The sequence below is a fragment of the Calidris pugnax genome, unplaced genomic scaffold, assembly GCF_001431845.1.
Source record: "Calidris pugnax isolate Ruff unplaced genomic scaffold, ASM143184v1 scaffold39, whole genome shotgun sequence".
Classification (NCBI taxonomy): domain Eukaryota; kingdom Metazoa; phylum Chordata; class Aves; order Charadriiformes; family Scolopacidae; genus Calidris; species Calidris pugnax.
This window is the reverse complement of record NW_015090828.1, coordinates 7,550,635-7,578,584: the sequence shown is the minus strand read 5'-3', so window position 1 is coordinate 7,578,584 and position 27,950 is coordinate 7,550,635. Positions and strand designations below refer to the sequence as shown.

Below are 27,950 nucleotides of genomic sequence, written 5' to 3'. Positions count from 1 at the left end.
CCCCACCATGGTATTAATTAAAAAAAGAAAAGGTCCTTTCAAAATCAGCTTTTCTCAAGAACTGCTTCTTGTGGTTGTTTTGTAGGCCTTTATTGCCAGTTGGCACAGTTTCTTTCTGTTTGAGTATGTGAAGAAAATAAATATCTTAAATCGGACAGCTGCAAAGCTTAGTAGAATACATTAAATAAATTAAGTTATTCTAATTACTCTATTTACTGGAAAATCCTTGGTATCTTAGGTTATTCTAATTATTTTTAATCATTGTTTCATTATCAGTAGCAAAAATTAAAGAGAATTTATATGAAGATGGAAAGAAAGGATAAGCCAGCTACTTAACTATGGACTGTGCTCAGGAATAATCTAGGATTATCTTTTCTATCAAGTACCGATGTTTCTAATTTTTTCAAAACCTTAACATTGTCTAGGAGGAATTATCAATCTGTAAAAGGAGATAACTGATAAAGGCATGACTCCCTCCATTCTCTTACGGAATATATTTAGTTATTAAGAGGAGAAATGAATAATAATAATAATAATAATATTGAATTCCATGTAAATAGGAGACAATAAGAAATGTAAATAATTGCATACACCCTGGAAACAGTTAATTGAAGACAAAAGTGAACCCCAAGGTAAATGTCTTCTCTTTTTTTTTTTTCCTAATACAGCAAGAGAGTACTTTGTTCTTTAGGCGTCTTTACAAACTGTGCATATGCACAAAGAGAAAATGTATACGTGAGAAAGCATATGCATACAAGCAGGAACTGTTTCAGTTTGGTAATGATGTTTCTAGTCTATTTCTCTTCTTTATTATTCTAAACAGTAGATGAAAACTTTGTAAAGTTCCAGTAGAAAGTGTGAACTAAATGAAACCAAACAATGACTAGGTAAAGGAATGATGAAATGCTATGTGACAGCTCTTAGCCATTTTTTAGGGAGGCAAGTTCATAATGACATTTTTGGTCCTTGCTACAGCTGGCTAGGAAACAGAGTTTTTATTTCTTGCCTTTCAAGTTATTGGAAAACTTTCTGTTTCTAATTTGAAAAAAAAGAAGCCTAATAATCTGGATTCTGCCAGCCACCTCCTGGGTTCAGCTGTGCACACGTTAAAGCAAGATGAAATACCCCGGGATGTCTTAGGTGATGCTGACTGACATTGCCAAGATTATTAACAGTTTTGTACCTGTCCACTTCTGCACAGCTGTGGACCAACTGACCAGATTGTTGAGATGAGATATTCTAGATCCCAAAGGGAAACCAGAGTGGTGTTGCCTATGAGTGAGCATGCAAAATCTGAATGAGCCCCAAGTAAGGCTGCCAGGTTCTTAGGCTGTTTGGCTCCTTAGTTACTGTGATCCTCAGAACACCTGCTTCTCCGAGCTGTAAGAACAGAATTTTTGTGGAGCAAGACTATTCAGGGACCAGTACCTCCCAGTTCTTCCCAGAACAGACTGGGAGCAGCGGATATGAAACTTTCAGATTTTGGTTCCAAGGCCACCTTGCAGAGCTGGCAGGGCATGTGCCTGTGTTTTGTCAGATCTGTTGTGCTTGCTCTGTTTCCATGGAATATTCTGTTTTTGATAAACTGGCAAGATACAATAGAAGAAAGATTCCTCGGATACAAAACTTTCAGATTTTGGTTCCAAGGCCACCTTGCAGAGCTGGCAGGGCATGTGCCTGTGTTTTGTCAGATCTGTTGTGCTTGCTCTGTTTCCATGGAATATTCTGTTTTTGATAAACTGGCAAGATACAATAGAAGAAAGATTCCTTTGGAGATTTTCCAGTCAGCTGTATTCCTGATTTCTGATGTTGTGCTTCAATTCTTGCTATGTTTGTTTTCCAGTTAGTCTGTAGCATTGTCAGTGCCATTTTAAATGTTTGATAGAATTGTAAGCCAGTAGTAAGCCCTCTACTTAATTTTGTCTCTGTAGCTTTCATCGATGTTAACTTAATCATTGAAACTGTTAGTTAAGATACAATTATATAATATTTTAGGTTATCAGGGACATCTATTGATACACCCTGTGCAAAGAAGGGCCCGCTACACAGTTAGATGAGGTTGCTCAGGGCTGTGGTCAGTCAGGTCAGGTTTTGAAGGACAGCGATTCCATCTACTCCCTGGGTACCTGTTCCAGTGCTTTATCATTCTCACTGTGAAGCAGTTTTCCCCTCTCTCTCATCAGTTTCCCTTTTCCCCTTGCTTTTATCTCAGTGCTCAGTTCAGCTGGAATAGGTAGTCCCATTGTGTCCTTCACATGTTTGTGCTGTCAGCCACTCGGGTCTGTCCCTTTCCTTGAGCCAGCTCTGATACTGAGGTTACCCCGTCTGTCTGCCAGATCTGCTTGCCAAACTGACTATTTGCTTGTTCTTGTTGCATTAATTTTCTTTCAGTTTTACTGAGCTGAGTCAAACTCTGAGAAGGGCACACAAGCTCTATATACATCCCCAGGGAAACAGGAATGAGTAACTGAGAGGGCAGAAGTGGGCTGGCTGAGCAGATCTGTCCCTTTTGTGGGCTGGGAGCTGTTAACTCAGTCCACCCTGGGAAATCAGAAGGACCCCCACACTTTCTCCCTTATCCATCTGACTCATCAGCCTGTCCTGGCAAGGTGTGCATTACGGATTCGTTCTCAATACATGGCTTAAGCCTCAGGTTGCACCTGTAATGAGGTTCTTATTAGAGAACTTCCTTCCTAACACCCCTTAGTTCTTTCAGCTAGTTCCTCTTTAGAAAGCTTAGAGGAGGTTTTTCTACCAGATTTTTTTTTTTTTTTTGGTGTTTCACTTACACAGAAAAAGAATGCTTATTTTAATGAAGAAGCATGAGCATATTTCACTTTCTTGGATATACCAACACCTCTTTGTAGATTATCAGCTCTTCCCCTCAGAAACAGCAGCCTCCTTCCAGCTGTCTTTGTGCCTCACTGATTTGTTTCAGTCTGAAATGTGCTTTATGCTAGTCTATATGTTCTGCATGTATCTGTAGATTATAATTGGCTCTTGGTTGAGACAAAAAAATAAATATGTAGTTAGCCAGGTTGGGGAAACTGGGCTTTCCAGAAATACACTGTAACTGAATGGCATGTGGGTTGTGTATGAGGTACGTGGTGGCAGTTTCCAGGGATGAGTTTAAAGAAGGAGCCAGATTACATTCCCTTGACATGTATTTAAAAAGAAAAGGAAAGTTAAATTTTGTTAGTAGGAATATAATTTGAAACATGGGGAGTAGGCTATCCTGCTCTTAACACTGGTGAGGACAGAGGTGAATTGTGTGACATTTGTAATTCAGGCTTTTGTATATTCATAGACACGGGCAAAGAGTTTGGCTTTTCCATGTCTGGAGGAAAAGTGTTGTTTAGCAAAGGTCAGATATTCAAATTATTTGCCTGGTGTTTATTTAGGTACAGCTCCAGTGGAATACTACTACAAATGCAAATAGTTATTACAACTTAATTAAAATAGGGATGAGGAATGTATTTAGATTTTTTGACTACTAATTCAGGGTAGAAGTTTTCATTTTTTAATTCTCTAGTGTATTGTTGTAGCAGAGAGTCTGTGTATCTATGCTATAGATCTATAGGCCAGCCTGTAAATCTGGAATCAGTGTGAATATGATCCTGTCCTTGGTGTTCTCTCTGGCTGGTGGTTAGAATGAATCTTCAGTGACAGGAGGAAGTAAATGAGATGGAGTTTGAAAATAGTGTCATAGGATTGCTGAGTCTGGCTCCGTGCTCAGGACAACTTTATAACACAGGGCCCCTGTGGGAGTACTGGGAAACCATTGCCTCCATCTGTCTATGGAGGTCGTACCTTCCCCTCAGCTCTGTAAGGCCTGGCTGTTGCCTAGGTGAAGAGTTTAGTATGTGGTTTCTAGGAGGACGTTTTCCTGAGCATCCGTGAGAAGTGCAGTTAACTTAGTATTAAGGGAAAATGCTGTTCCTAGTCAAAGTTCCTACCTGCAGGTTAACTTGGGATAGTTTAATAAAATATGAGTCTGTAAGGACGGGGCTGGGTACACCTACATTACGTGTTTTCATTAATAAGGTGGGCTGAGAGAATGGAGAGTGGACTTACTCAGAGTTTAATATAGGACAGTAAAAGCACACACCACCACCACTTGCCCCTTTTATATATATTTTTAATTATTATTCTTTTTTTCTTAGAGTTTAATATAGGACAGTAAAAGCACACACCACCACCACTTGCCCCTTTTATATATTTTTTTAATTATTATTATTTAATTTGGAGAAATGGTCTGAAATCTGCAAGTTGAAATGACAAATGCAAATGATTACCCTTGGGAAGAAGTCAGCTGTATAAATAAAAATGCAGGATTTCTGGCTTAGCAGTGGTGCTTTTTGTAAGGCTTTGGGATCTGCAGAGAATTAGAGATGAAATGAACCATCAGTAGGGCTCAGGTCAGTGTGTGCATCACAGTTTAAGAATAGCATGGACTGATAAGAGGAACAAAATGAAGCAGGGAGTTCAGGACATAGAAGGTGACTTAACTGAGTTTGTGTAATTTAGAAAGGAAAATGTGAAGCAGAAGAGGAACACGATAATGTTTTCAGATACAGAAGAGGGTTTTCATAAGGTATATATTGTTAAGTTATTTTCCGTATCTGTTCAAAAAAAGACAAATGTAATTGGTGAAAGGCAAAATTTGTGCAATGTTAGTTTTTAAAAAATCAACCATATAGATGAGTAAACACTGGAACAGGTTACCTTGAGAGGCCATAGAGATTCATTTTTAGACACAGTTAAAGACTAGTTAATCAAATGTCTGTTTGGGCAGCTCTAGGAACATTTGTCCTGTTTCAGTGTGGTCAGGATGGAAAAAGTGACCGTGTTGTCCCTTCTAGCCCCACTGATTATTGGCTTACATTTTATTAATGTAATAGTCCCAGTCTTTGTTGTGCGTTTTCTTACTACAAATTGTTTTTTCCCCAGAATAGAGTAGAATTGTAACGGTGAATGCTTTTCATATGCAGTGATCAAAACTGGACAGAAATTTGGTGGCGCTTTTAGACTTTCTGGGTTATCTACAGTTAATAATCTGTCCTTTCACAATTTTGCCTTGAGTAGCTGGGGAATGCTGGATATACAAAAGAAGCTATTAATAGTTTATTCAGACTTAGAGTCAATTTCCTCATGAGCTGTTTGCATGAAAGAAGTACATTTAACAGAGATTCGGCTTATCATATCAGCAGGATATTTTTTACCCTGACGAATTTATAACAACATTAGAAAGATTTATCTAAATTTAGTATTTTAGAATCTACCTAACAATTTTATGTCCTATAATCTGTTCATGAGCTAGAACTCATGTACAAGAAATAGAAGATTGAAACTCTGCTGTACAAGATTAAAACTTTAGCAACCAAATTGCATTTGTGTAATGTAATATGTGAGCTGTTCTTTCATATGAACATTTTTCTCTGGAAAGTTGATATGCACCATAAAAAAACCTCACAACCAACCAACAAACCATATCTTTCTAGAATTTGATTGTATGGCAGAAATCCACAATAATTTTCCAGTATTAATATAAAAATCTAATAAATAATATTTAATATTTATCATTGCTCTTTGTAACTACTGTTACTAATAATACTTATTATTTTAATAATTATTTAATAATCTAAGAAATGTCCATGTCACTGTTCTTAGTGCTTTTATGTAAGAGGGAGTAGCACTTCCCTTTTTTTGGCTCCGTTTCAAGAGATTTACCGAACGTTTTGCCAGACAGATGAAGCTTTGCTAACAGGCTGTGCAGAGAAACAGCCAGCGGGACGGGCCGTGTGTGACGGGTGGTTGGGGTGTTAAATGTTTGTGCTCTCAGTGTCTTCTGTATGCACCTCATACCATGCTGTTTTGAAAACAGGATACCAAGATGGTGCATTGAGCTACCTGTTGGATTTGAGGGAGCTGTGCAAGGTCCTGGAGGCTGCTCGTGCCTTCAGGATGTCCATGAGTGAGGAAATCACCTGGACTGTGGATTGGCCTGGGGCACACCTGGGAGGCCAGAGGCTGCCTGTGGCCTGTGTGTCTGTAGGGAGTGGACCTCCAGCCAAACCTCACCTGAAATTTGGGAGGAAATTTTCCCAAGGTTCTAGAGGAGGCCCTCTAAGATTGCTGCAAGGTGTTGGATTAGGAAGCAAGGAAGGAGTAAGCTACCCATTGTGTCAGGATACAGATGAGGGAGAGGTAACCATTTTCATATGTTTTGAGTCACTTGGCCAACTGAGCTTTCTTTCTCAGGTACTGTTTTCAATGTTACAATCTTTTTGTTTTAATAAACAGAAAGCTGTAGTAAACACAGTCCCGTATAGTAAACCCAGGCCGGGTTCCAGACCAGGGCCGTGCAGGCCGTGTGGTGGTGTGTGTCTGTCCCACCTGGGTCCCCAAGGGCTGTCCTTGTCCCGGGGGGTTCCGTGCTGCTTTGTGCGTGGGGCCGTGTCTGTGGGTCCTGCAGGGACCCCTCTGTCCTGGCTGCCCCTGGGGAAGGGGACAGGAGAGTCCCCCCCTGGCCACTGCCACCCGGCTGGTGGTGGCTCGTCCCTGGGGGCAGCTCGTTGCCCTTTGGGGCTCGTTGGCTGCCATTTGGGACTCATCGGGGCTGTGGCACCTGGGGGGTGCTGCTTCCCGGTGCCCCCTGCGCTGCCTCCCTCCCCTCCCAGAAAGGCACAGACTGGTTCAGGAGAAACAACTTTTAATTGAAACAACTTGTAAACTTTATAACACAAGAGAAAAGGTCCTATGGAAGCTACTCTAAACCCCCCTCCCTCAAACACCTCCCTCTTCCCTTAAAGACTGCCCTCTCCCCAAAACCCCTCCCTCAAATACACACAACCCTCAGCCCCCCCATCATTTCTGTCTCTTCCTTGCGGTGAGACTCGCCCCCGGCCCCCCAGCGAGAGCCCTGCGCTTGCTGGGTGGTGTGGATGGGGGGCTGGTCCCCCGCTTCGTCCCCCTCCTCTCCCCCAGGGTGGGCTGGGCCGGGGGCAGCTCAATCCGCATGTCTTGGGGGCAGCTCGTTGCCCTTTGGGGCTCGTTGGCTGCCATTTGGGACTCATCGGGGCTGTGGCACCTGGGGGGTGCTGCTTCCCGGTGCCCCCTGCGCTGCCTCCCTCCCCTCCCAGAAAGGCACAGACTGGTTCAGGAGAAACAACTTTTAATTGAAACAACTTGTAAACTTTATAACACAAGAGAAAAGGTCCTATGGAAGCTACTCTAAACCCCCCTCCCTCAAACACCTCCCTCTTCCCTTAAAGACTGCCCTCTCCCCAAATACACCCCCCACCCCCCAACCCCCCCAATACAACCCTCTCCACAACTGCACACCCACCTCCCCTAAATACCATGCCCCCCTCCCCGAATACGCACAGCCCCTCCCCAAATGCACCCCTCCCTCAAATACACACAACCCTCAGCCCCCCCATCATTTCTGTCTCTTCCTTGCGGTGAGACTCGCCCCCGGCCCCCCAGCGAGAGCCCTGCGCTTGCTGGGTGGTGTGGATGGGGGGCTGGTCCCCCGCTTCGTCCCCCTCCTCTCCCCCAGGGTGGGCTGGGCCGGGGGCAGCTCAATCCGCATGTCTCCCCAGGGCTCTGGGGACCCTGATGAGGTCTCTCTCCCTATGTCCCCCCATGTCTCCCGGGACTCTGATGATGTCCCCATCCCCAAGTCCCCCCAGGGCTCCCGGGACTCCAGGGATGTCTCCGTCCCTGTGTCCCTTGAGGGCTCTGGGGACCCTGATGGTGTCTCCCTCCCTAAGTCCCTCCAGGGCTCCCAGGACTCCAGGGATGTCTCCGTCCCTGTGTCCCTTGAGGGCTCTGGGGACCCTGATGGTGTCTCCCTCCCTAAGTCCCTCCAGGGCTCCCAGGACTCCAGGGATGTCTCCGTCCCTGTGTCCCTTGAGGGCTCTGGGGACCCTGATGGTGTCTCCCTCCCTAAGTCCCTCCAGGGCTCCCAGGACTCCAGGGATGTCTCCGTCCCTGTGTCCCTTGAGGGCTCTGGGGACCCTGATGGTGTCTCCCTCCCTAAGTCCCTCCAGGGCTCCCAGGACTCCAGGGATGTCTCCGTCCCTGTGTCCCTTGAGGGCTCTGGGGACCCTGATGGTGTCTCCCTCCCTAAGTCCCTCCAGGGCTCCCAGGACTCCAGGGATGTCTCCGTCCCTGTGTCCCTTGAGGGCTCTGGGGACCCTGATGGTGTCTCCCTCCCTAAGTCCCTCCAGGGCTCCCAGGACTCCAGGGATGTCTCCGTCCCTGTGTCCCTTGAGGGCTCTGGGGACCCTGATGGTGTCTCCCTCCCTAAGTCCCTCCAGGGCTCCCAGGACTCCAGGGATGTCTCCGTCCCTGTGTCCCTTGAGGGCTCTGGGGACCCTGATGGTGTCTCCCTCCCTAAGTCCCTCCAGGGCTCCCAGGACTCCAGGGATGTCTCTGTCCCTACATCCCACCAGGACTGCCAGGTCTCATGTGGCAGCTCCATCCCCCCATCTCCCCAGGACTCCTGGGACTTGGTCCCATCGAGGACTTCTGCCAGGAAGCTCAGGGCCTCCTTGGTCTCCTCCTGGCTGGAGTCAGGGCTCAGCAGCTCCTCAGGCAGCTCAACGGAGTCAAAGTGGCAGGGGGGAAGGGCTGTGCAGGTGGCACCGGAGTGCCCAGAGCTGGGGCTGCTGCCAGGACTGTCCTGGGTGACACCTGCGACGTCCCTGGAGCAGGTGTAGAGCCCCATGGCCTCCTCCAGCAGCACCTCTTGCCTCACTGCGAAGCCCCCCAACGCCTGCTTCTGATGGACACTAGAGGAGCTGGTGGGGACATGGCTGTCCAGGGCCGCGACGCTGTCCCAGGAGCTGTCACTGTATGGGGGGAGGTTGCTCTCCGGGCGTGCCTCCACGGGGGTGGCTGTGGTGGAGGTGTCGCTCCATGCAGGGGGTCCCTGGACTTGCTGGAGGCCGGGGATGGATGTCAGCAGCAGCTCTGGGGGGGCTGTGGCCACAGCTCTGCCCTGGTGGCTGTAGGCTGGGAGCTGTGCAGGTTGTCCCTGGAGGAATCCGGGGGCTGCCCAGGCTGGGAGGGTCTCACAGCCCCTGAGGCCCCCCAGGGCAGGACCCAGGGGAGCAGCGGCGCCGTGGCTGAGCGTGAGGGTGGCCGGTGGAAGCGGGGTGGTGCCAGTCTGCTCGAGGTGGAAGACCTGGGGACCGAAGCAGCAGCCGCAGGGGGCCATCTGCAGCCCTGGGGGGGGAAAGGAGCCATGTTGGGCTGGGGGCAGCCTCAAGGTCACCCGCCGAGCCCAGGGCAGCCCTGTGGTCCCCATCCCTGCTCTGGGCTAGGCTCCTGGGGAGCTGGTGGCTGGGCACTCCCTGGGGTGAGCTGCTGTGCTGGGGGGGGACAGGGCTGGAAACCAGGGAGGGGAGGCGCTTCTGTGGGGGAAATGGGAGAGATGGCCCCAAGGGGTTGGGAAAGTCTCTGGAAATGGGCTTTAGTGGGCAGGCGAGGGCAGGGACGCTCAGCCGGGCTTGCTGAACCCTCCCCCCGGTGCCAAAAGTGCTGTGGGGGAAGAGGGGAGGTGGGATGGTGAAGGTGAGAAGGGAGAGGGGGGTGGGATGGGGCAGGTGAGCAGGGTCCTCGGGGGCTGAAGGTGGCAGAGGGGAGAAGGGGGCCGTACCTGGTGGTGGGGCCAGGGGTGCCCATGGTTGTGCCTCCACAGGGGGTGCCCAGGCTGTGGGGAAGGGCTGCTCCAGCCCAGATAGTGGAGCCAGGGTGGCCCAGCCTGGAAGAGAGACAGGAGCCATGGCCACGGTCACCTGCTGCGCTCTTGGCCCCAAGAGCATCCCCGGGCTGTGGGTCGGGATCGGTCCCTACCTTGTGGGTAGAAGCTTTGTGGGACCACAAAGGTGTGCAGGATCTGGGGTGCTGCAGGAGCCCATGGGCCGCATGATGCCAAAGTGGGAGGTGCTGATGATCCTCTTGAGGGACAAGAGGCCTTGCAGAAGGCTCTAGCTAGGTTGGAGCACTGGGCAATCAGCAGTGGCGTGAAGTTGAAGCAGTAAAAGTGCCGGCTTGTGCACTGGGAGGGAGGAACTCGATCATTGGAGAAGGACAGGAAGGTCCTTGAATGCCTCCAGAGGAGGACAACGGAGCTGGTGACAGGGCTGGAAGGCATTTCCCAGAATCATGGAGTGGTTTGGGTTAGGAGGGACCTTCAAGCCCACCAAGTCCTACCCCCTACCCTGGGCAGGGACACCTCCCACCAGCCCAGGTTGCTCCAAGCCCCCTCCAACATGCCCTTGAACCCCTCCAGGGCTGGGGCAGCCACAGCTTCTCTGGGCAACCTGGGCCAGGCTCTCACCACCCTCACAGCCAAGAACTTCTTCCCCACATCTCATCTCCAGCTCCCCTCTTTCAGGGTCAAACCCTTCCCCCTCCTCCTATCCCTCTCCTCCCTGATGACCCAACATTAGAAAGGGTTTCTTTACCAAGGCGGGGGTCAAACCCTGGAACAGGCATTCCGGGGCAGGTGGTTGATGCCCCAAGTGTCTCCGTGTTGAAGAGGCGTTTGGACAATGCCCTGAAGAATGCCCTTCTTGAGTGATTTGGGGTGACTTTCCCGAGGTCAGGAGGCAAAGCCGGGTTCAGGAGCCCATGGCGGTGGGACCCAAGGACGGGTGGGATTGTGCCCAGGATTTTGGACTGTGTGGCCAGCCCTGTCTGCGCGGGAGGGGACACTGGCCGGGTTTTAGTCTGCTTCTGCTGCAATCACCTGAAAGAAAAAGCTGGTCCTGTTCCCCCTGAGACCCTGTTGCACTGTGCCTTTTTCTGTAATCTAGTATGCCAAATAAGCAGAAAATTTGCGGAGGTGATGATACAATTTTTTGTGACTAATTGCAGTGCCTACCCTCCTCATGAACTTCTGCCAAATGTCAGGTAGGTTTCTTGTAGAAAAGCTCTTCATGAAAATCTGTCTGCAAAAGCAGAGCCATGAAGACTAGAGCAGAGCACTGTGTGGAGTATGTTGAAGGTGTGACTCCTGTCGTCAGCTGAAAGGTTGTTTTATAGTAACTGGTTGGTAACTTCTGTTCCACTGACTGGAATATAGGAAAAATCCAGAATATCTATCTGTTTGCTTTTTCTTGGACTGAAATCACCATGTAAATATGACATGAGAGAGCTCTGCAATTCTTCCAGAATTTTTACTGGAGCTTTAGGTACAAAGGGATGGGTTTATTCTGGTATAGACTGTAGTTTGTTCTTCTGCTCTAGTTGAAGCAGCTTTTTTTTTTTTTTCTTCTTTTTTTTGCATCTATAATTGGGTTTGGTGTTTACAAAGCAAGAATGACTTCATTATGTGTTGAACTGACTTTTTCATGATAAGCTTGAGAATCTAAAAGCATACTATCAAATGTCACTATTATATGTGATGTATTTCACAGTTTAAAACACAGGTTTTTTTCCAGAGTTGAAATTAGAATTGTTGACAGTAAGGAAATAAAAATGATTGATGAACTGTTTACACTTGACCAGCTGCTAATGAATTCTCACTCAATATCTTGTTAGCTTGTGCTGAAGTAATACTTAAGGCAACCTAGAAAATAGCCTGAAGTTCCTTAAACTACAAAGAAGAAAAATTTAAGTTATTCTGATGCTTTTGATCTATGAACTGTGATAAAAGCAGTGAGTTCTGATGTTCTGCGATGATGTGATTGATAGTATAATTTTTGTTACTCAGTTTTTTACTCTTTACTGAATGTAACTGCATGTTACATTTTGGCTCGGAGGCAGGGAGCCTCTTATACTCAGTTTTTTACTCTTTACTGAATGTAAATGCATGTTACACTTTGGCTCGGAGGCAGGGAGCCTCTTGTTTTCCCTATTGGCCCCTGTAGCCCTTGTTCAGGTGGAGCTTTCTGGAAGGAAGGGAAAGTGCACTTCCTTTGAGAACATCCGAGTGTGCTCAGCTGAGAGAAATTTCTGGAGTTTCCTATGCTAGGGTCTACTGTCTCTTAGAGGAGACTTCAGAGAAAGAAGGTAATATTCTGTGGATCCTAAGGGAGTTTTTAAGAGTTATTGCATCTCAAAAAAACCCCACTGAGAATTCTTAGCCTGAGAACAAGCTTGTAGGAAAGGAAGGGTGCGTGATGAGCAAGGGAGGGATTGGCTGACTAACACTTTGATTTTTAGTTTCTTTTATCCAGCAGGACAGCTTTTTCGGTCTTTCAGAGTTGTGTTGCAGTAAAGCATAGCTTTGATTCAGTGTCTTTTTTGATTCTCTTAAGGAGAAGGTGGAGAAGGTTCTGGTCAAGAGGGGGGTAGTTTCTGTGAGGCTTCTAATAGCTGCTTCTCAGTGACACATACAATTTAAATTCTTAAATCACTTTATGGGTGAGTTGTTTTTTTCATTGTGAGAGGGAAGGAGTTACCTTCTCATCAAATACTCGTTCAAGTGTAGGAAATATCTCAGAAGGCTGCAGGTGAGTATTTAATTATGAGATTAGCTAGTGCATTGTGGCGATTGCCTGTGTCAAAATGTGCTACATAAAACACTCATTCTTATCTCCATTGCTGACTCCTGACTATCATCTGTAGAAGAGCAAAAATCCCACTACTTTAAATGGTCAAATCCTCTAAAGCCAGTGGTGGAACATCGCTGACTTTAACGGAGCCAGAATATCATCTTACTTCAAGGAGTTAAGCTCAGCTGTGTAGCATCTGGTAAAAATAAGGGGGAATCAGGGGAAGAAAAGGGGTCTTATTAATTTTTTAAAAAGTGTGGTCTGTGTTGAATATTTCATGCTGTGCTTTTTGTTGTTGTCTTTATTGCCAGACACCCATGTTTATTGTAGTGTCTCATAAACATTCTTTGAAAAATATGTTCAATATTTTTGTTAAAATGCAGTCCTGGTTATATATCTCTTTTATTCCAATTGTGCTATGTTTTTGATCCTTTGACATTCTCTCTATGCAGTTTACCTATTATTTTATTTTTCTGTTGACATTCATGTTGCAAGATGGAAGAATTTCTGCAAAGCAGATGGAAGAAATTGTGGTTTGACCTGTTGTTTAAGCCAAGCAAATTAGTAAACAAAAAATGTTGAAAAATAGTGTGAATTCAGTCTGTGTTCTTCACGCATTTTTATCAGTATTTTGTGGCAGCTGAAATTTCTGACCAGGACTAGACTCTGTACCTCTCTCTTGGCCTCAAACTGTGTGTAATTATTCAGAGTATGCCATTTCTCCTTGTAGGAAGCCTTATTACCCACAGGCAAAAGTAATCTATCATCTTTTCATTCAACAATTCCCCTTTTCCCTCTACCCCAAAAGAAATCAGAAAAGATTTATAAGGTACTGCAGCCCACAAAACCTGCTTCATTGTCCTTAAATCAAGTATATCTGATTGCAAAACTCTTATTTTTATAAGAATTTTGGGAGCAGAGTATTTTACAGTTTTTGGTGTGCTTTTACTAAAGGTGAAAAATGCATTTTTTTAAAACTAATTCTTTTGAGGGTTATTGCCACAAATAAAATCCCTTTTTGTCAGAAGAAGAAAAAATGGATCTGCCTTGAGCTGTCCATGGAGAGTGAAGTATTGAAAAGATAACATCAATTCAGATACTATTGTCTTTATATATATTGTGTTACTATCCTATCCTTCTGTATAACATAACATCTTATTCACCTGTTTTTACTGCCACGGCATATGAGGTAGACAGCTTGTTGAGTCTGAATGTCATTGTGTTCACTCCCCTTTCCCAGAAAATTAAATCTGATTTGGGACCAATCAATATGATTGAGCAGCTTAATTTGTGCCTTCCTATTTTCATTACTTCCAGTTTACGTGCCTATCTTATCTGTTATGATAATGACCAGTTACACAGTTTTGTCGAGTCCTTCATAGTTGAATCATTTTGGTCTTTCAAGTCTGCTTTGCGTACTGTTTTCTCTCCATTTTTTCTTCGTTATACACATCTACCCCTTCTCCTCTATAGACAGAATTTATTTTCTTCCCTTGCTGGATGTATTTCCTAAAGTTTGTGGCATAGGAGAAGATATTTTTCAATGAAATGCTGATTCATTTTTTGACAACTTTAATGGAGATACTGGCCTTGCGTGAGAAATAACTGTGAGGATCTCAAGAGTTGTTACTAATAGCCCATTTCACCCTCATTCTTAATTGCTGGTTTGCTTATTTATCTCTTCAGTCAGACAGTAAACTTATAAAGCAAGTCATGCTATTTCAGCTTAGTTGACCTGTTGATGCTACAATAGATATGCTAAAGGTTTTCCTTTCATAAAGCTTCCTTAGTTTTTTTAATTATTTTCCCAGGTAGCCTTTATAACTGAGAGTCTTAAAAACTGTGGTGTTAATGGAAAAATACAGCACTAAAGCATAGTAGACCTCTGCTTTTGATATGCAGCATTGTATGTCCTCATTGCACCATGTAATTGAATTAATTTTCATATGAGCAATATTTTGGTGCTTTTATGTTTTTATTTATTTATTAATAATTCTGTCTATGATTTACTTTTCCACTTCCCTTGGTTTCCCTGAAGTCCTCTTAGGTGAAATAGGTCACTAGCAATAAGCTATTTTTAACATAAGAGCACTTGATTGAGGCTCTAATAATAGAGTTATTTATTTGCCTCCCAGAGCAGTTAGAGAATTGAGATTTATATGTTTGTATATATGGATCTTGTTTCTTTTTCTCTGTGTCAGTTAGTCTTTTTAGTTCATGTATATAATACCAGCTTTTTTAACCCTCATAATCATTTAGATTTGGCTGCTGTCTTACTGATTATTCAGATATGCAGAAGATACTTAGTAGTAGAGAAAATGGAAATAAAATGCTTTTCTTATGGGAGGAAGGTAGAAGCCTTTTTCATTACCAGGTTGTTTGCCTGTGTGCATTGAGTCCGGATGTAAATTTAATCCTTCTCATCTCCTATTTTATTTAGTGCCCTATTAGCCTGAGCCTCCTTTTAAAAACTAGCCTTAAATATCTTCTATTCTAGTTCCATTTAATTTTTGAGAAATATTTTTTTTTGTTCTTGCAGCATAGCTTAGTTGCATCTGCGATGTTTATATCCCCTTTCCTTACATCCTCTCTCAGGAGTAACACTGAATCATCTCTGCAATTAAATCACTTCACGTTTTAGCGAAGGATCTGAGTGTTTTATTTCAGTAGCTATTATGTTTTTGTGGTATTAGCAATGCCCCTGCATATATTTGCCCTGCTCCTCTGAATTTTCTAAAAGAAAATCTTAAACACAAAGTCTTACAATAGGCCATTAATGCTTATTTCTGGAAGCACAAATTAATTTATTCTGTTTCCAAGAATAACTTTGGTTTTCAGCAAGATACTTGCATATTACATGAAGGAATCTTAGAATATAATTTAGCAGTATGAGTGATTTGAAATCAGTTCTTAATTTCAGTGGGTTTCTTAATTTCTGTGTTAAGGAAAAGGTGGGACTTCAAAAATCCTGAGGCAAAATGCGTGCAGGTAGGGAAGAAAAGAATGAACAACCGCTAAAGCTTGTGAATATGGGAGAAGAGACTGATAGCAATTTACATTGAGTTGTCATTTTAAATTGAAACCATGAGATTGTTCTTGCGAACAGAGGCAGGTCTTTATGCCTGTTTGGGATCCAGGTATCTTCAGTAAGATTCCTTGTAGATTCAAGGAATTATTCAAAGACATTAAGAAAGAGCGGAAAGCTTCAGGAAGAAAGTAGCATAGGAATGGCTATATTTAAGTCAGACAGTAGACAGGATTATGAATCCTGTTTTACAGATCTTACAAGTTAAAATGTCTTAAAAGTGGAAATAGAAATTTAATCAATAACGCTTATTCCCAATCAGGTTCACTACCTCTATTCATATTTAAGTATATAATTTGTCTGTCTTTCTTCTCTGAAAAGACCATGCGACTTCCAGTCAGTAGTAACCTGTGTGGCATTTTTCGAGGTGGCCATGGCAGATACAGGTGTAGGCCAACAACAGTTACAAGTAGCAACTAGGTTAGGTGTAAGGAAAAATATTCTATCATCAATAATACATAAGCATGGATACAGATTGATGTAGGTACTGTGTTTTCCAGAGGCAGAAGGTGTTTGAAGAAGTTAGGGAAGCATTTAGCACATAAAGTTGATTTTGCTTTGAGATGGGGTGGACATCATGTTCACCCCTTCCAGTTCCACTTCTAAAGTTTGCATTGCGTGATGAAAGTGGAATTGATCAGTTTATACTGACATCTATTAATTGTATATATTTAGGGTGCAGAGAGAGAAAAAGACCAACAACCAACACCGCATTGTGTAGTGGTAGAGCAAAAAAAAAAAAAGGTTGCTTATTATTAGTGTGTTACAACATTAGCATATTTATGAGTTTACATTTGGAAGATCTAGTGGTGAAATAAAAGGCACTTGAGTCAGACAAGCTTTAGCGTGTGCTCAGTAGGCAGCAAACCTGTTCAGCTCTGCAGATGGATACCTAAAAGCCATTTAACAGTTTTTTTTTTTCCTTCTTGTAACTCAGCCTGAATAGTTTTTTTTTATTTCTGCGGTTCTCAATTATGATAGAACTTGGAGAAAGAGGAAAGTTGCAGAAAGTATGAACCATCTACATAATGCTAAAGCAGAAGACAAGAAAAAACCCCGACTTCTTCATAAATCTTATTTGCATATCAGATATACCATTGATAGTTGCATTTTTTCCTTCCCTGAAAATGAGAATAAAGCTTTTGGATAGTGAAGTCTAGACTAATTGTGTGAGTTTACAGGTTCTTTAAAATTAAAGTTACTAACAGCAAGACGTAAAAGGGAGGTGCATCATCATTACTAGAAAAATCAGTTTCATTATTTCTTTTGAAAGAATAAATGACAACACAATGTATTCAGTACAAATGGTTCAGTTAATGGCTTTCCATGCCTTATTTATGACACACTCTTGTATAAAACTACTGAAATTATTGAAGTGTACAGTGCTGGAGGGACACATCGTTTTCTTTTAATGAGTATTCTCATCCCTAGTTGATGAGTCTTTGTTCTCTAAGAAGCACAGAATTTGTATATACAATGTTTAAATTATTTGACTTTGAAATATGTTTCATTGGTGCAATCACTTTATGATTAGATTGTAGATAGAATTGTTGCTGAATTGCATCCACCTTAGAAGTCTATTTCTTATGGAATGCAAAGTGGAAGGTACTCTCTATGAAAGCTGAAAAAACCTATATTCCTATATAACTGAACATTTTAAATTCCTTTAGTATTTATTACAACAACATCCATCCTATTTACGTCAGTTGACCTAAGGCAATTAATAATCATCAAACATTAAATTTAATCCAAAGAAATTCCATAGTAATGCAACATTAATTAGTGCTCACTTGTATATTATTATCGTTACATGTGTTGTGTCTATAGTGGTGACATGTTGAAGTGTCCACTATTATGAATGTATTAGAGCTTTAATGTAACAGGACTGGGTACGATGAATTCCATGTTGCAGACTCATTTGCTATTACACAGCAGGTGCTCCTTTGTAGTTAACCATCTAAAGAGACAGTTTAAAGAATGAGTTGTTTACATACAAAATCAATGTTGATAAATTAGAATATAAGCTCCATGCCATGTGGGATTTTCACAGTTGTACATGCTGCACTTCAACTTACATAAAAAGTCTTGGCAAGGTTCTACTGGCAAAATGTTAATTCCTTAGGTGTTCATTAAAATAACATTAATCATGAACTCTGATGATGTTCACGTTGATTTATTCTGAAACTTTATAATTAAAATTTATAAGATTCTATAATTAGGTAGAGCAGGAAAATGGAATTTGGCCTTGTTACTTTATAATAGAACTATTAATTCACTTAAATGGTAGATTTTTTTGGAGGAATTTGATTAAAATCTGCTTTTAAATATGGATCATACCATGTATAAGGGTCATGTGTGTCTTTCTATGTTGAAAGGTGTTTTGCAACACTTTGCGATAAAAAGGCTTATTTTTTGTTTTACCATTGAAATGGACTTGAGAAAGCTTAAAATATATTCTGCTTTCTGGTGAGCTGCATCTTGATTTTAAGAATCCCTCCGAGGGAAATCTGATAATTAAATCTACAGGGTTTCAGATAATGTCTATACTTCAGATGACTGGATGGATGTTATTCAAGCTACCTGGAAGTTGTCAATCTGTCATTATTAATTACGTGATAATTATATTTCTGTGTCAAAAATGGAAGAGTGTTACTGTTAGACTCTCATTCATTTCTCCTAGAACAAATAAAAGAGGCAGCTTCTCTTGTCAAATTTGCTTTCTGTAGGACTTGTGAATGTTACAAATTTATAGGGCTTCGAAGAAGCTGTGTTTACATTCAAGGAGGGACTATTAAGACACCACATTTGACTCAGTAAGTCCCTCACCTACAAATTGTGGGAGTCTATAGGGGCATCTGGGGAAATAATGCTGTGTGCTTGCCCCTTTCTTTAGTTCTTCTTTGGGTTCCATCTGCCAGCTGCTGTTCGAGACATGTTATCAAGCCTAGATGAAGAATCATAGGATAGTTTGGGTTGAAAGGCCATCTAGCCCACCTCCCCTGCCATGAGCAGGGACATGTTCAACTAGATCAAGTTGCTCGGAGCCCCATCCAGCCTGACCTTGAATGTTTCCAGGGATGGGGCATCTACCACCTCTCTGGGCAACCTGTGCCAGTGTTTCACCACCCTCACCATAAACAATGTCTTCCTTCTAGCTAGTCTAAATCTACCCTCTTTCACTTTAAAGCCATTACCCCTTGTCCTGTCACAACAGGCCCTACTAAAAAATCTGTCCCCGTCTTTCCTGTAGCTCCCTTTAAATGCTGAAAGGCCACAATAAGGTTTCCTGGAGCCTTCTCTTCTCCAGGCTGAACAATCCCAACTCTCTCGGTCTGTCTTCATAGGAGAGGTGCTCCAGCCCTCTGATCATCTTTGTGGCCTCCTCTGGACCCATTCCAACAGGTCTTTCCTCTTCTGAGGGCCCAAGAGCTGGACGCAGGACTCCTGGTGGGTCTCGCTAGAGCAGAGCAGAGGGGCAGAATCATGTCCCTTGCCCTGCTGGCCACACTTCTGGTGCAGCCTGTGGCCTCCTCTGGACCCATTCCAACAGGTCTTTCCTCTTCTGAGGGCCCAAGAGCTGGACGCAGGACTCCTGGTGGGTCTCGCTAGAGCAGAGCAGAGGGGCAGAATCATGTCCCTTGCCCTGCTGGCCACACTTCTGGTGCAGCCTGAGATGTGGTTGGCTTTCTGGGCTGTGAGCACATGTTGCCAGCTCATGTCCAGCTTTTCATCCACCAGTATGCGCAAGTCCCTTCTCCTCAGGGCTGCTTTCAATCCCTTCATCCTCCAGCCTGTACTGATACTGGGGATTTACCAAGTACAGATACTTATGGCTTTACTGGTAAGATTTGCATTCCTGAAGCCTTGGCCTCTGACACCCGTGCAAAAGTCTGGATCAAAAAGATCTTTCACTCAAGAGAGGAGGATCAAGCTAGAGAAGAAACATGACTTGAACTGTTCTTTCTCACCTGTTCAGCTAGTTCTACTAGACCGGATGGGAACTAAATACAGCTGCTTGTATTTGACACGATATGTGGTCATGTCGTTTGTTTACATTAACTATCTTTGACTACCTACACTGTTAATAAAGTGATTTCCAGAATTTATTACAGTTCCATTGATACTGGAATTCTGGCTTTATTTCTCTAGTCAGTGGTATTGTTTTGTTTTACCATTCAAGTTACGGTTCTTGCACAATTTCTGTTCTTTTATCCAATCTGAGGATTGGAAATAACAGTAAAAGAAAGAAAATGTCTTCAGAGAGAGGGGAGATACTGAGCGTGTGTCAGTAAAGTCAGCTAGTACACAACATCTGAGGCTGGTACATTTTGTGTTTGTTGTATGTTGCCAAAAGAAGCCTGATATTTGCAATGTATCTCTGGAAACTGTGTATATATTTTTTTCTGTTGTTACTGATAGCTCTCAGATCCCTTACAAATAGTTTGCACAATGCCTTATACTTGAAATTTTGATCACTTTTTAATTGAAAGGCATTTGCTATAGATGTTATTTTGGTGTTGTTATTTATTTTATGTACTGTCTTGAGACATATGCAGTAATTTGTCACATTAATGATTAATCTTCTTATGTACTTTCTTCTTTAGATAGGACCTCCATTCAGCTACTTGTGCTCTATTTCCTAATGGGAGTTTCAGCCCTGTGACTTGCTGTACAAGCATGATCCCCTGATGGATGGTGTGAGGTGTGAATTGTTGCTTGTAGCAAGATTTATTTTTAAATTTGTCTGTGTTTTGGTTTTTTTTATTTTGTTGATAGAGGTTATACTATATCAGTTTGTGTTTTGCAAGCATAATGAATTCACCCAGCTTTTTCTTGATAAAATGATCTACCAGGGTACGGTGATGTCACTTAACTGCAAGACTGAGATTGATGCTGTTGGCTACTGCTATTTGTGGTTTGTGGATCTCATTGCAAGTGGAAATGATATATGAAAGTGACTCTCAGTAAATAAATAATTGAACCCATAGGCTCAGCCTGCTTTCTTCTTGCTAACTTGTAACTTAGAAGACTGGGGTTTCATTAATGATAATTTTTATCACCACATAACTGGAGCATTTACTGTTTCTGTGCGCTCTGAGTCAATATATAGCTGGCAATAATGTGTTGGAAAGCAGGTGTACACTAATGTAGGACCTTAGGACTGAGTCCTTGTTTGGGTTTGCTTAACCTAGGTTATTTTCATCCTCAGGACTTTTCAGGGAAGGTACCTACTTGGCATCTAGTTTTCTGGAAGGCAACCACCTTGTTGAGAATAGCAGATTTTGGGTTGTAGTCCATTAAAAAAGTTGTATGTATGGAACCATATGTTTTGACACTCTAGATGTGGGGTGGGTGTGTATTCCCCTGCTGCTCGGGGCCCTGGGACGTTGTGTCTGTCTTTCAGAGCACTGGAGCAGCCCGTTGGGGTGACAGAGAGCCCGGCACTACAAAAGCCCAGGAAGTTGATGGTGACAGAATAGCAGCCCTGTGAGGTGTACAGTCACTGCTGCTTCTGGGAACCTGCTTTTCTTCCACTTGTCTAGTTATTTGTTGGTCTGAAACTACAAGTCTTTGAGGAGAGATGCAAGAGGCTCTAGATTCATTAATGTATGCTTCATTATTCAGGAAAGGAAACAAAAGGGAAAATGTTTGTGTGTATATGAATATGTACCTAATTGTGCTTGTTTAACCAGATATGTTAAAAAGATTTTGTGTCTCTTGGCATAAGAAAATATTTTATGATGTTCCTTACCCTAAATTCATTACAGTGTCTAATGTTGAAAATACTAATGCCATACGTTTGTCCATAAATTAGAAGTACACGGATATTTGAATATTTGTGCATTTTGAGTAGGGGAAAATATTTGTGTGTACATGAATATATACCTAATTGTGCTTGTGTAACCAGATATGTTAAAAAGATTTTGTGTCTCTTGGCATAAGAAAATATTTTATGATGTTCCTTACCCTAAATTCATTACAGTGTCTAACATTGAAAATACTCATGTCATATGTTTGTCCATAAATTAGAAGTACATGGAGGCTTTGAACATTTGTGCATTTTGAGTAACTGTATCAGTGCCAGGATCACATTCATGTGCTGTAAATATCTGGGGGCAGTGGGTCAAGGTAAAGAATAGGAAGCACAGAGTAAGAGTAACTGAAATAATCTTTTGGGAGAATGATAATTGATCCTAACAGCTCAGGCCTTCTATTATAACCAGAATGCGTAAGTGTTAAAACATTAAAACAACTTTGGAATTAAGCAGGTAACTTCTTCCTGCAGTGCAACAGTCGCTTGACTCCAGAATGACACCTGCATTTTTAGTTTCATTTTACAATTAACAAAATGTATTTTCAAACCGTGCATAGTAAAATTCCAGCACTGTAGATGACAATTTCAAGAACCCGTGTAGTAAAGAAATAAGAAACTGAAGTGTGGAGGTTTAAGATGAGTCTTAAAAAGACAAGTAATGTTTTGAATAGCAAATAATTTATGCAAAATATGTTACAAAATCTAAGATGCTAAATAAATAACCAGTACAATGTATTCTGTTTTGACACTTTGTTTCCACTTAAAAGATAGTGAATGCAGATTCATTTGTTAACAATATTTTGAAGCTATTTTTCATTATATTTGCTTTATATTTTGTACAAACAGTTGAACTGTAATTTTAAATTTCAGTCTTCTGCTTTGAAGCTACACGAAAATATGATGGGATAAACATTCAGAAAAATAGAATTGTGGTTATATAATTTCTCTTTATTATAAAAAAGTTGCTTCACCATATGAAACTTTTTTCTCCTATATTTTGAAAGGCTCATGTTTCCTTTTATATTCACCGAGTCAGCATGATATAATGTGTTTCTAATTTCTGTAATCTTTTGTGATTACAACATGAGGGTATTATTATAAAAGTTATTCTCATACAGTATTGAGAAGTCTTGAAGATTGAAAACCGAAGAATGGGGTATAAGGATGCTTCAATCCAGATATTAAATGGTACACAAGTATGCAATGTAGTAATTGTTAAAGACTTCATACTACATCTTTTTGTATTTAAAGATTTTGCATCTTTTTTTCTTAGCTTGATGTATCATAGTGTTAAAGGGCTATTAACCTTTTCCATTTGGTCCGAATTTCTCTATTTTTCAGCAAAGTAGATGTTTCTTACTTTTAACATTTTACATTCTCAGAGTAGTATGACTCTAAGGGCTTGTTTCTGTTGCCACTTTGCTCAGCAGTGATCTTTGACAGGAGTCAGTTTTGGGTCCATTTGTCTTTAAGTAGAAATACAAATGCCTGATCTGGCAGGCTATGCTTGCTCAGCAGATTTTGTAAAGGCAGCTGCCTGTTTAAGTCTCCTGTCCATATTGTTTTGCAGAACAGTGGGACTTTACAAAACATCATCAGTTGCATACATAAACTTTCTTGTTGAAATATATCTGTTTATCGTTATATTTTTCTGACTTTGAAATCAGGCTGTATTTCAAGGCAACAGGTAAGTTTGAGGATAATTGTTACTTTTTTATTATTATTTTCATTTATAAGAAAACTTGGCTGTGTATTTCAAGAATTTCTTAGAAGTCTGAATAGTTAAACCTTCCTTTTGGTTAATGCATTACTTCTGGAACCAGTAGATAAAATTCTACACATTAAACACGGTAAAAATGGTGCATATTCTGCAAAGGACAGAATTCTCGATTAAAGTTTTCTGGGCACAAAAGCAGTAACAAAATGATCCCTACAAAACAGAGTAACATAATAACACAAGAAATAACTTTTGTTAATTTGAAACTTTAGAAACTGAAACTTGTAAAGTAAGATGTAATTAAATTATGGTACTGTACATACCAGCTGTTCTTGGTAATTGAAACTTTACAATATGAAAAATACATTACATCTGTACAGTTTATACAGGTAGGTAGGATGAGTTTCGAAAAAGATTCACTTTAAGGGTCATACTCTGAAGTCAAAAAAATACTGCACAACTTAACTAATTACAAATTGTAGACTTGAAACAATTAATCGTTGTGATTTGTTTTTAATTTGAACAGGGATCCTAGAATCCATAGTACGTCTTGCCATTTCTGTCCATAATGTTACATAGAATTTGGTTGCAGCCTCTGCTACAGGAAAAGAAAAAGACAACAACAAAAAAAACCAGTTAAGCCAGCTGCTGACTGTGTTCCTTGATTCGTGCTGTTGTTGTTATTGTGCTCAAATCCAGATCAGTTTCTAGGTGTGTTTCCGCTGTTTCTTCCTGGTTGTTCGAGTCATAGGGCTTGTGAGCAAGGAGTTCATGGTGTACTCCACAGTAACTTATCGTGGGCTGGTCGTAGGCAAGAAATGTTGACACATTCATAGACAACGGTATCTAGGGAAAAAACAAAGATGAAAAATAGCCAGTTACTGAAAGACATAATCAAATTGTACTTCCCTGAATTTGATGTTGAAGAAATGGACTGTCTAAAAACATTGGCTAATGCCAAACATAGTGCTGCCTGTAAAAAAATCTCTTCCTTCTCTCTTTTCCCCTACCCCCTCCACTTCACCCAAACCCTGGTCTTTACTAGGGTATTTTACACTCAACCACTACCACATTTGAACTTGTGGCCCAGGACTAAGTGTGTGCTTGAATGTGTTTGTGAGGATGAGGATGTGATTCAACTCCAATTATATTTAGAACGTAATTAGCATCTGCTAAAATTAATGTGTCAGGGAGGCAAAAGAGGAGTGACTCAATTTGGAGATATATGGAGTATTTCAAATGAAATTTAAATGGGTTTTCAAGTTTAAAAGTGATCTTGCTTGAATAGATCAGTGGGGGGGATTCCTTTGGTCTGCTGGGAAATATCTACAGATGACACATTTCCTATTATTTGTAGCATAAATATTGATTTGAATCTAACAGTTTTCAGTAATTATTGGACCGTTGAAGATCTGTTGTTATGCTATGGTCGCTCTGGAATCTTCCATTTTGCAGGTTTAATTCAAATTCTTTAGGCGGAAAAGTTATTAATTTTTTTTTTACTGTTTTCTTGGGGATTTTGAACACACTTCAGCATAGAATTATTTACAATACACTGTTTAGGCGGAAAAGTTATTAATTTTTTTTTTTTTACTGTTTTTTTGGGGATTTTGAACACACTTCAGCATAGAATTATTTACAATACACTGTAGAATCAGAGGTGAAATTAATACACATTTTGAATAGCATGTATTTGTGCTATTAGATTTATTTTTATATCCATTAAGACAATCAAAGGATGAAAAAGGTGACTATATTGTGATAGCTGTGTGAGTCATGCTTTAAAGTATTTAAAAATCAGATTATGTATGTCATATTTTCATTGCCCCTTTTTTACAGGAGCAAAAGGTGGTGAATTGCCTTGACTCATTAATGCCTATCACCACTTCCATGGAAACCAGACAACCAGACAAAATGTTGTATAATGTGGCTTCAAATGTGCTGTTGCCCACATTTGGGTTGGAGCAATCGATGAAGAAATATTTAGTGCCACATCTATCAAAAGACAAGATATGGGTTGACATGCTTAGTAAAAAGTAAAATGTGTCTCTGTGTGTTCAGAGTAAGAGCGGAGGCTTGCATACATTTTTTAAAAAGGTTTGTTGTATGTGTATAGACAACTGCATACAGACATCCTTTCATGCATACTCGTACAGGCCTGAGTGGGAAGGCACCCAGGAGGAGTTCTGAGGCCTAGCTGAGATGAGAGAAACAGAACAGCTTCTGGATTAATGACATTTTCCTTGGTCTGGTATGCTCCATTCTGAAAAAAGTTAGCTAGTGTGGGTCTCCGTTGCTGTTTTCTGAAGGGATGTATGAAATTGTGTTGGCAATTCTACTGTATTCTGGGCAAATACGAACCAGGAATGATGGCACTCTTCAGAAGAATCTGCACTGGTTCTCTTGTAACTAGGTCATTTCTGTAGAATGCAAACTGTGCACCTTCTAGAAAATTAGTGGTCCTCAGACCTGTTATAAAATCTCCCTGATAGTTTCTTCTGACCTACTCTTTTTCTCTTCTTGCATCTTTTTTCCTTTCTTAAGTATGTCTCGTTCTGCCTCTATTTCCTAGAATGGTCAGGAGCTGACCACCTGCCATGTTTCTTTTCTGTGTGAGTATTTGGTGAAGGAGACTTCTTGGTCACTCCAGTTCATACTGCAGCTTATTTGTAACCATCAGGTGAAGCTGCCACCAGCTACAGTTTTATTGCTGTCTGGGTGTACAGGATCACCTTGGGCTTCTCAGGTTATAGTCCTGGAACAGAGATGTCAATCCTCATGGTTGGCATCATAATTAAACAAGGAGCATCCCTGTTTGTATTTCCTCCTTTGCATTTTTCATTTCTGTTTTCCTTCTGATAGGGGTATATGTCTCAGTAAAGGTTCTATCTCTATAAACCTCTTGCTCTTTGAACTTTTTCAAAAATTCAAGTAATACCAGAGCATTTGTAATGATAGCTCTTATCCCTTTGACAGCAATTCTGGAGTAAAAAGCACTGCATTGTTTAATTACTAGTGATGTATGAACTTCACATTGGTTGGAGTTCAGGTTCATATGAGCATCCAAAAAGCCTCAGCTTATCTCAGATTTACAGTTCAGAAGCCTTAAAATTGCAATTAATATTCAAGGAAATATCTGTTCCTGCAACCTGAACTTCATTGCATAGCATTACATTTCTGTATGGGGGTGTCTGTGTGTGTGTCCAGCAACCTCTTATCTTTTCAGTAAGGAAGCCTGAAACTCCAGACTTATTTTACATAGAAAATACAGTTAAAAGGTTGCATTTACAAAACTATATAGCAAACCAGAATGTAAAAAAAAATAATTCTCTTCAGCCCTGACAAGATTTGTAATGATAGCTCTTATCCCTTTGACAGCAATTCTGGAGTAAAAAGCACTGCATTGTTTAATTACTAGTGATGTATGAACTTCACATTGGTTGGAGTTCAGGTTCATATGAGCATCCAAAAAGCCTCAGCTTATCTCAGATTTACAGTTCAGAAGCCTTAAAATTGCAATTAATATTCAAGGAAATATCTGTTCCTGCAACCTGAACTTCATTGCATAGCATTACATTTCTGTATGGGGGTGTCTGTGTGTGTGTCCAGCAACCTCTTATCTTTTCAGTAAGGAAGCCTGAAACTCCAGACTTATTTTACATAGAAAATACAGTTAAAAGGTTGCATTTACAAAACTGTATAGCAAACCAGAATTAAAAATAAAAATAATTCTCTTCAGCCCTGACAAAAACTTAATCTGGTGCTTGGGATGTTGATGTTTTCACATTTCTGTTTTGAAACTTAATCTGGTGCTTGGGATGTTGATGTTCTCACATTTCTGTTTTGATCCTCGCTGGCAATTGAAAAGTTACTACAGGTTAAAGAGGAAGTTGTTTGTTTGTTTGTTTGTTTGTTTGTTTGTTTGTTTTAAAAAAAAGAGATTGAGAATTTGGTTCTGGCTTCTCTCTAGCAATTGCAGAGATCTGCAAGAAATAGGTTATTTTATCCAGACTGCAGAAGTATATTCTGTACTAAACAGATGTGAACTGGTTGGGGAGGGGAATGCTTGTAGCTACAGATGAATATCTTGGCAGTCAGCAAAGATGGGAAAGGATCTAGCAAAGGCGTACAGCATTTATTAAGCTTCTGGTGTTGTGGCTCCGTTCCTATCTGATGTTTGACCTTGGCTTGGCTTTCATAAGAAACAGAATTGCATTTTTTCCTGAACTTATTATATTTAGAATTAGAGGCAATATTTTCAGCCTAAGGATTTTGGAATTTTGCTAAATTTAATGGACATGAGGTATTGAAACCTCTTGGGGGGATTTCAAGACTCAGCCACAGAATCCTGGAAGTGAAAGCTTAGAAACTAAAGGCATAAGAGCACAGCCACAGATACGGTGTGACTTAGGAATGTAGCTATGGGAAAATATGATAGGACAAAGGAATATTATCCATGGAGATGGCAGTGATAAAGAGACCATGAACAGGAGTGAACCGATGAATATCTTGGCAGTCAGCAAAGATGGGAAAGGATCTAGCAAAGGCGTACAGCATTTATTAAGCTTCTGGTGTTGTGGCTCCGTTCCTATCTGATGTTTGACCTTGGCTTGGCTTTCATAAGAAACAGAATTGCATTTTTTCCTGAACTTATTATATTTAGAATTAGAGGCAATATTTTCAGCCTAAGGATTTTGGAATTTTGTTAAATTTAATGGACATGAGGTATTGAAACCTCTTGGGGGGATTTCAAGACTCAGCCACAGAATCCTGGAAGTGAAAGCTTAGAAACTAAAGGCATAAGAGCACAGCCACAGATAC

General features: G+C 41.4%; 2 protein-coding genes across 4 annotated transcripts in view; one reads left to right on the top strand and one right to left on the bottom strand.

The window, feature by feature from the left end:
- CTNNA3 (catenin alpha 3) overlaps positions 1 to 27,950 on the top strand; it is a 497,320-nt gene that overhangs the window by 154,837 nt on the left and 314,533 nt on the right. The window lies entirely within an intron of this gene.
- Positions 22,072 to 27,950, bottom strand: part of LRRTM3 (leucine rich repeat transmembrane neuronal 3) — an 87,599-nt gene continuing 81,720 nt past the window's right edge. For 2 of the 3 annotated variants that reach the window (XM_014940451.1, XM_014940449.1), the window contains one exon: positions 22,072 to 23,975. In XM_014940451.1, the coding sequence (XP_014795937.1) occupies positions 23,766 to 23,975 (210 nt within the window). In that variant the 3' untranslated portion in view covers positions 22,072 to 23,765. The remainder of the gene's footprint in view (positions 23,976 to 27,950) is intronic. The other variant, XM_014940452.1, reaches the window with a different exon arrangement.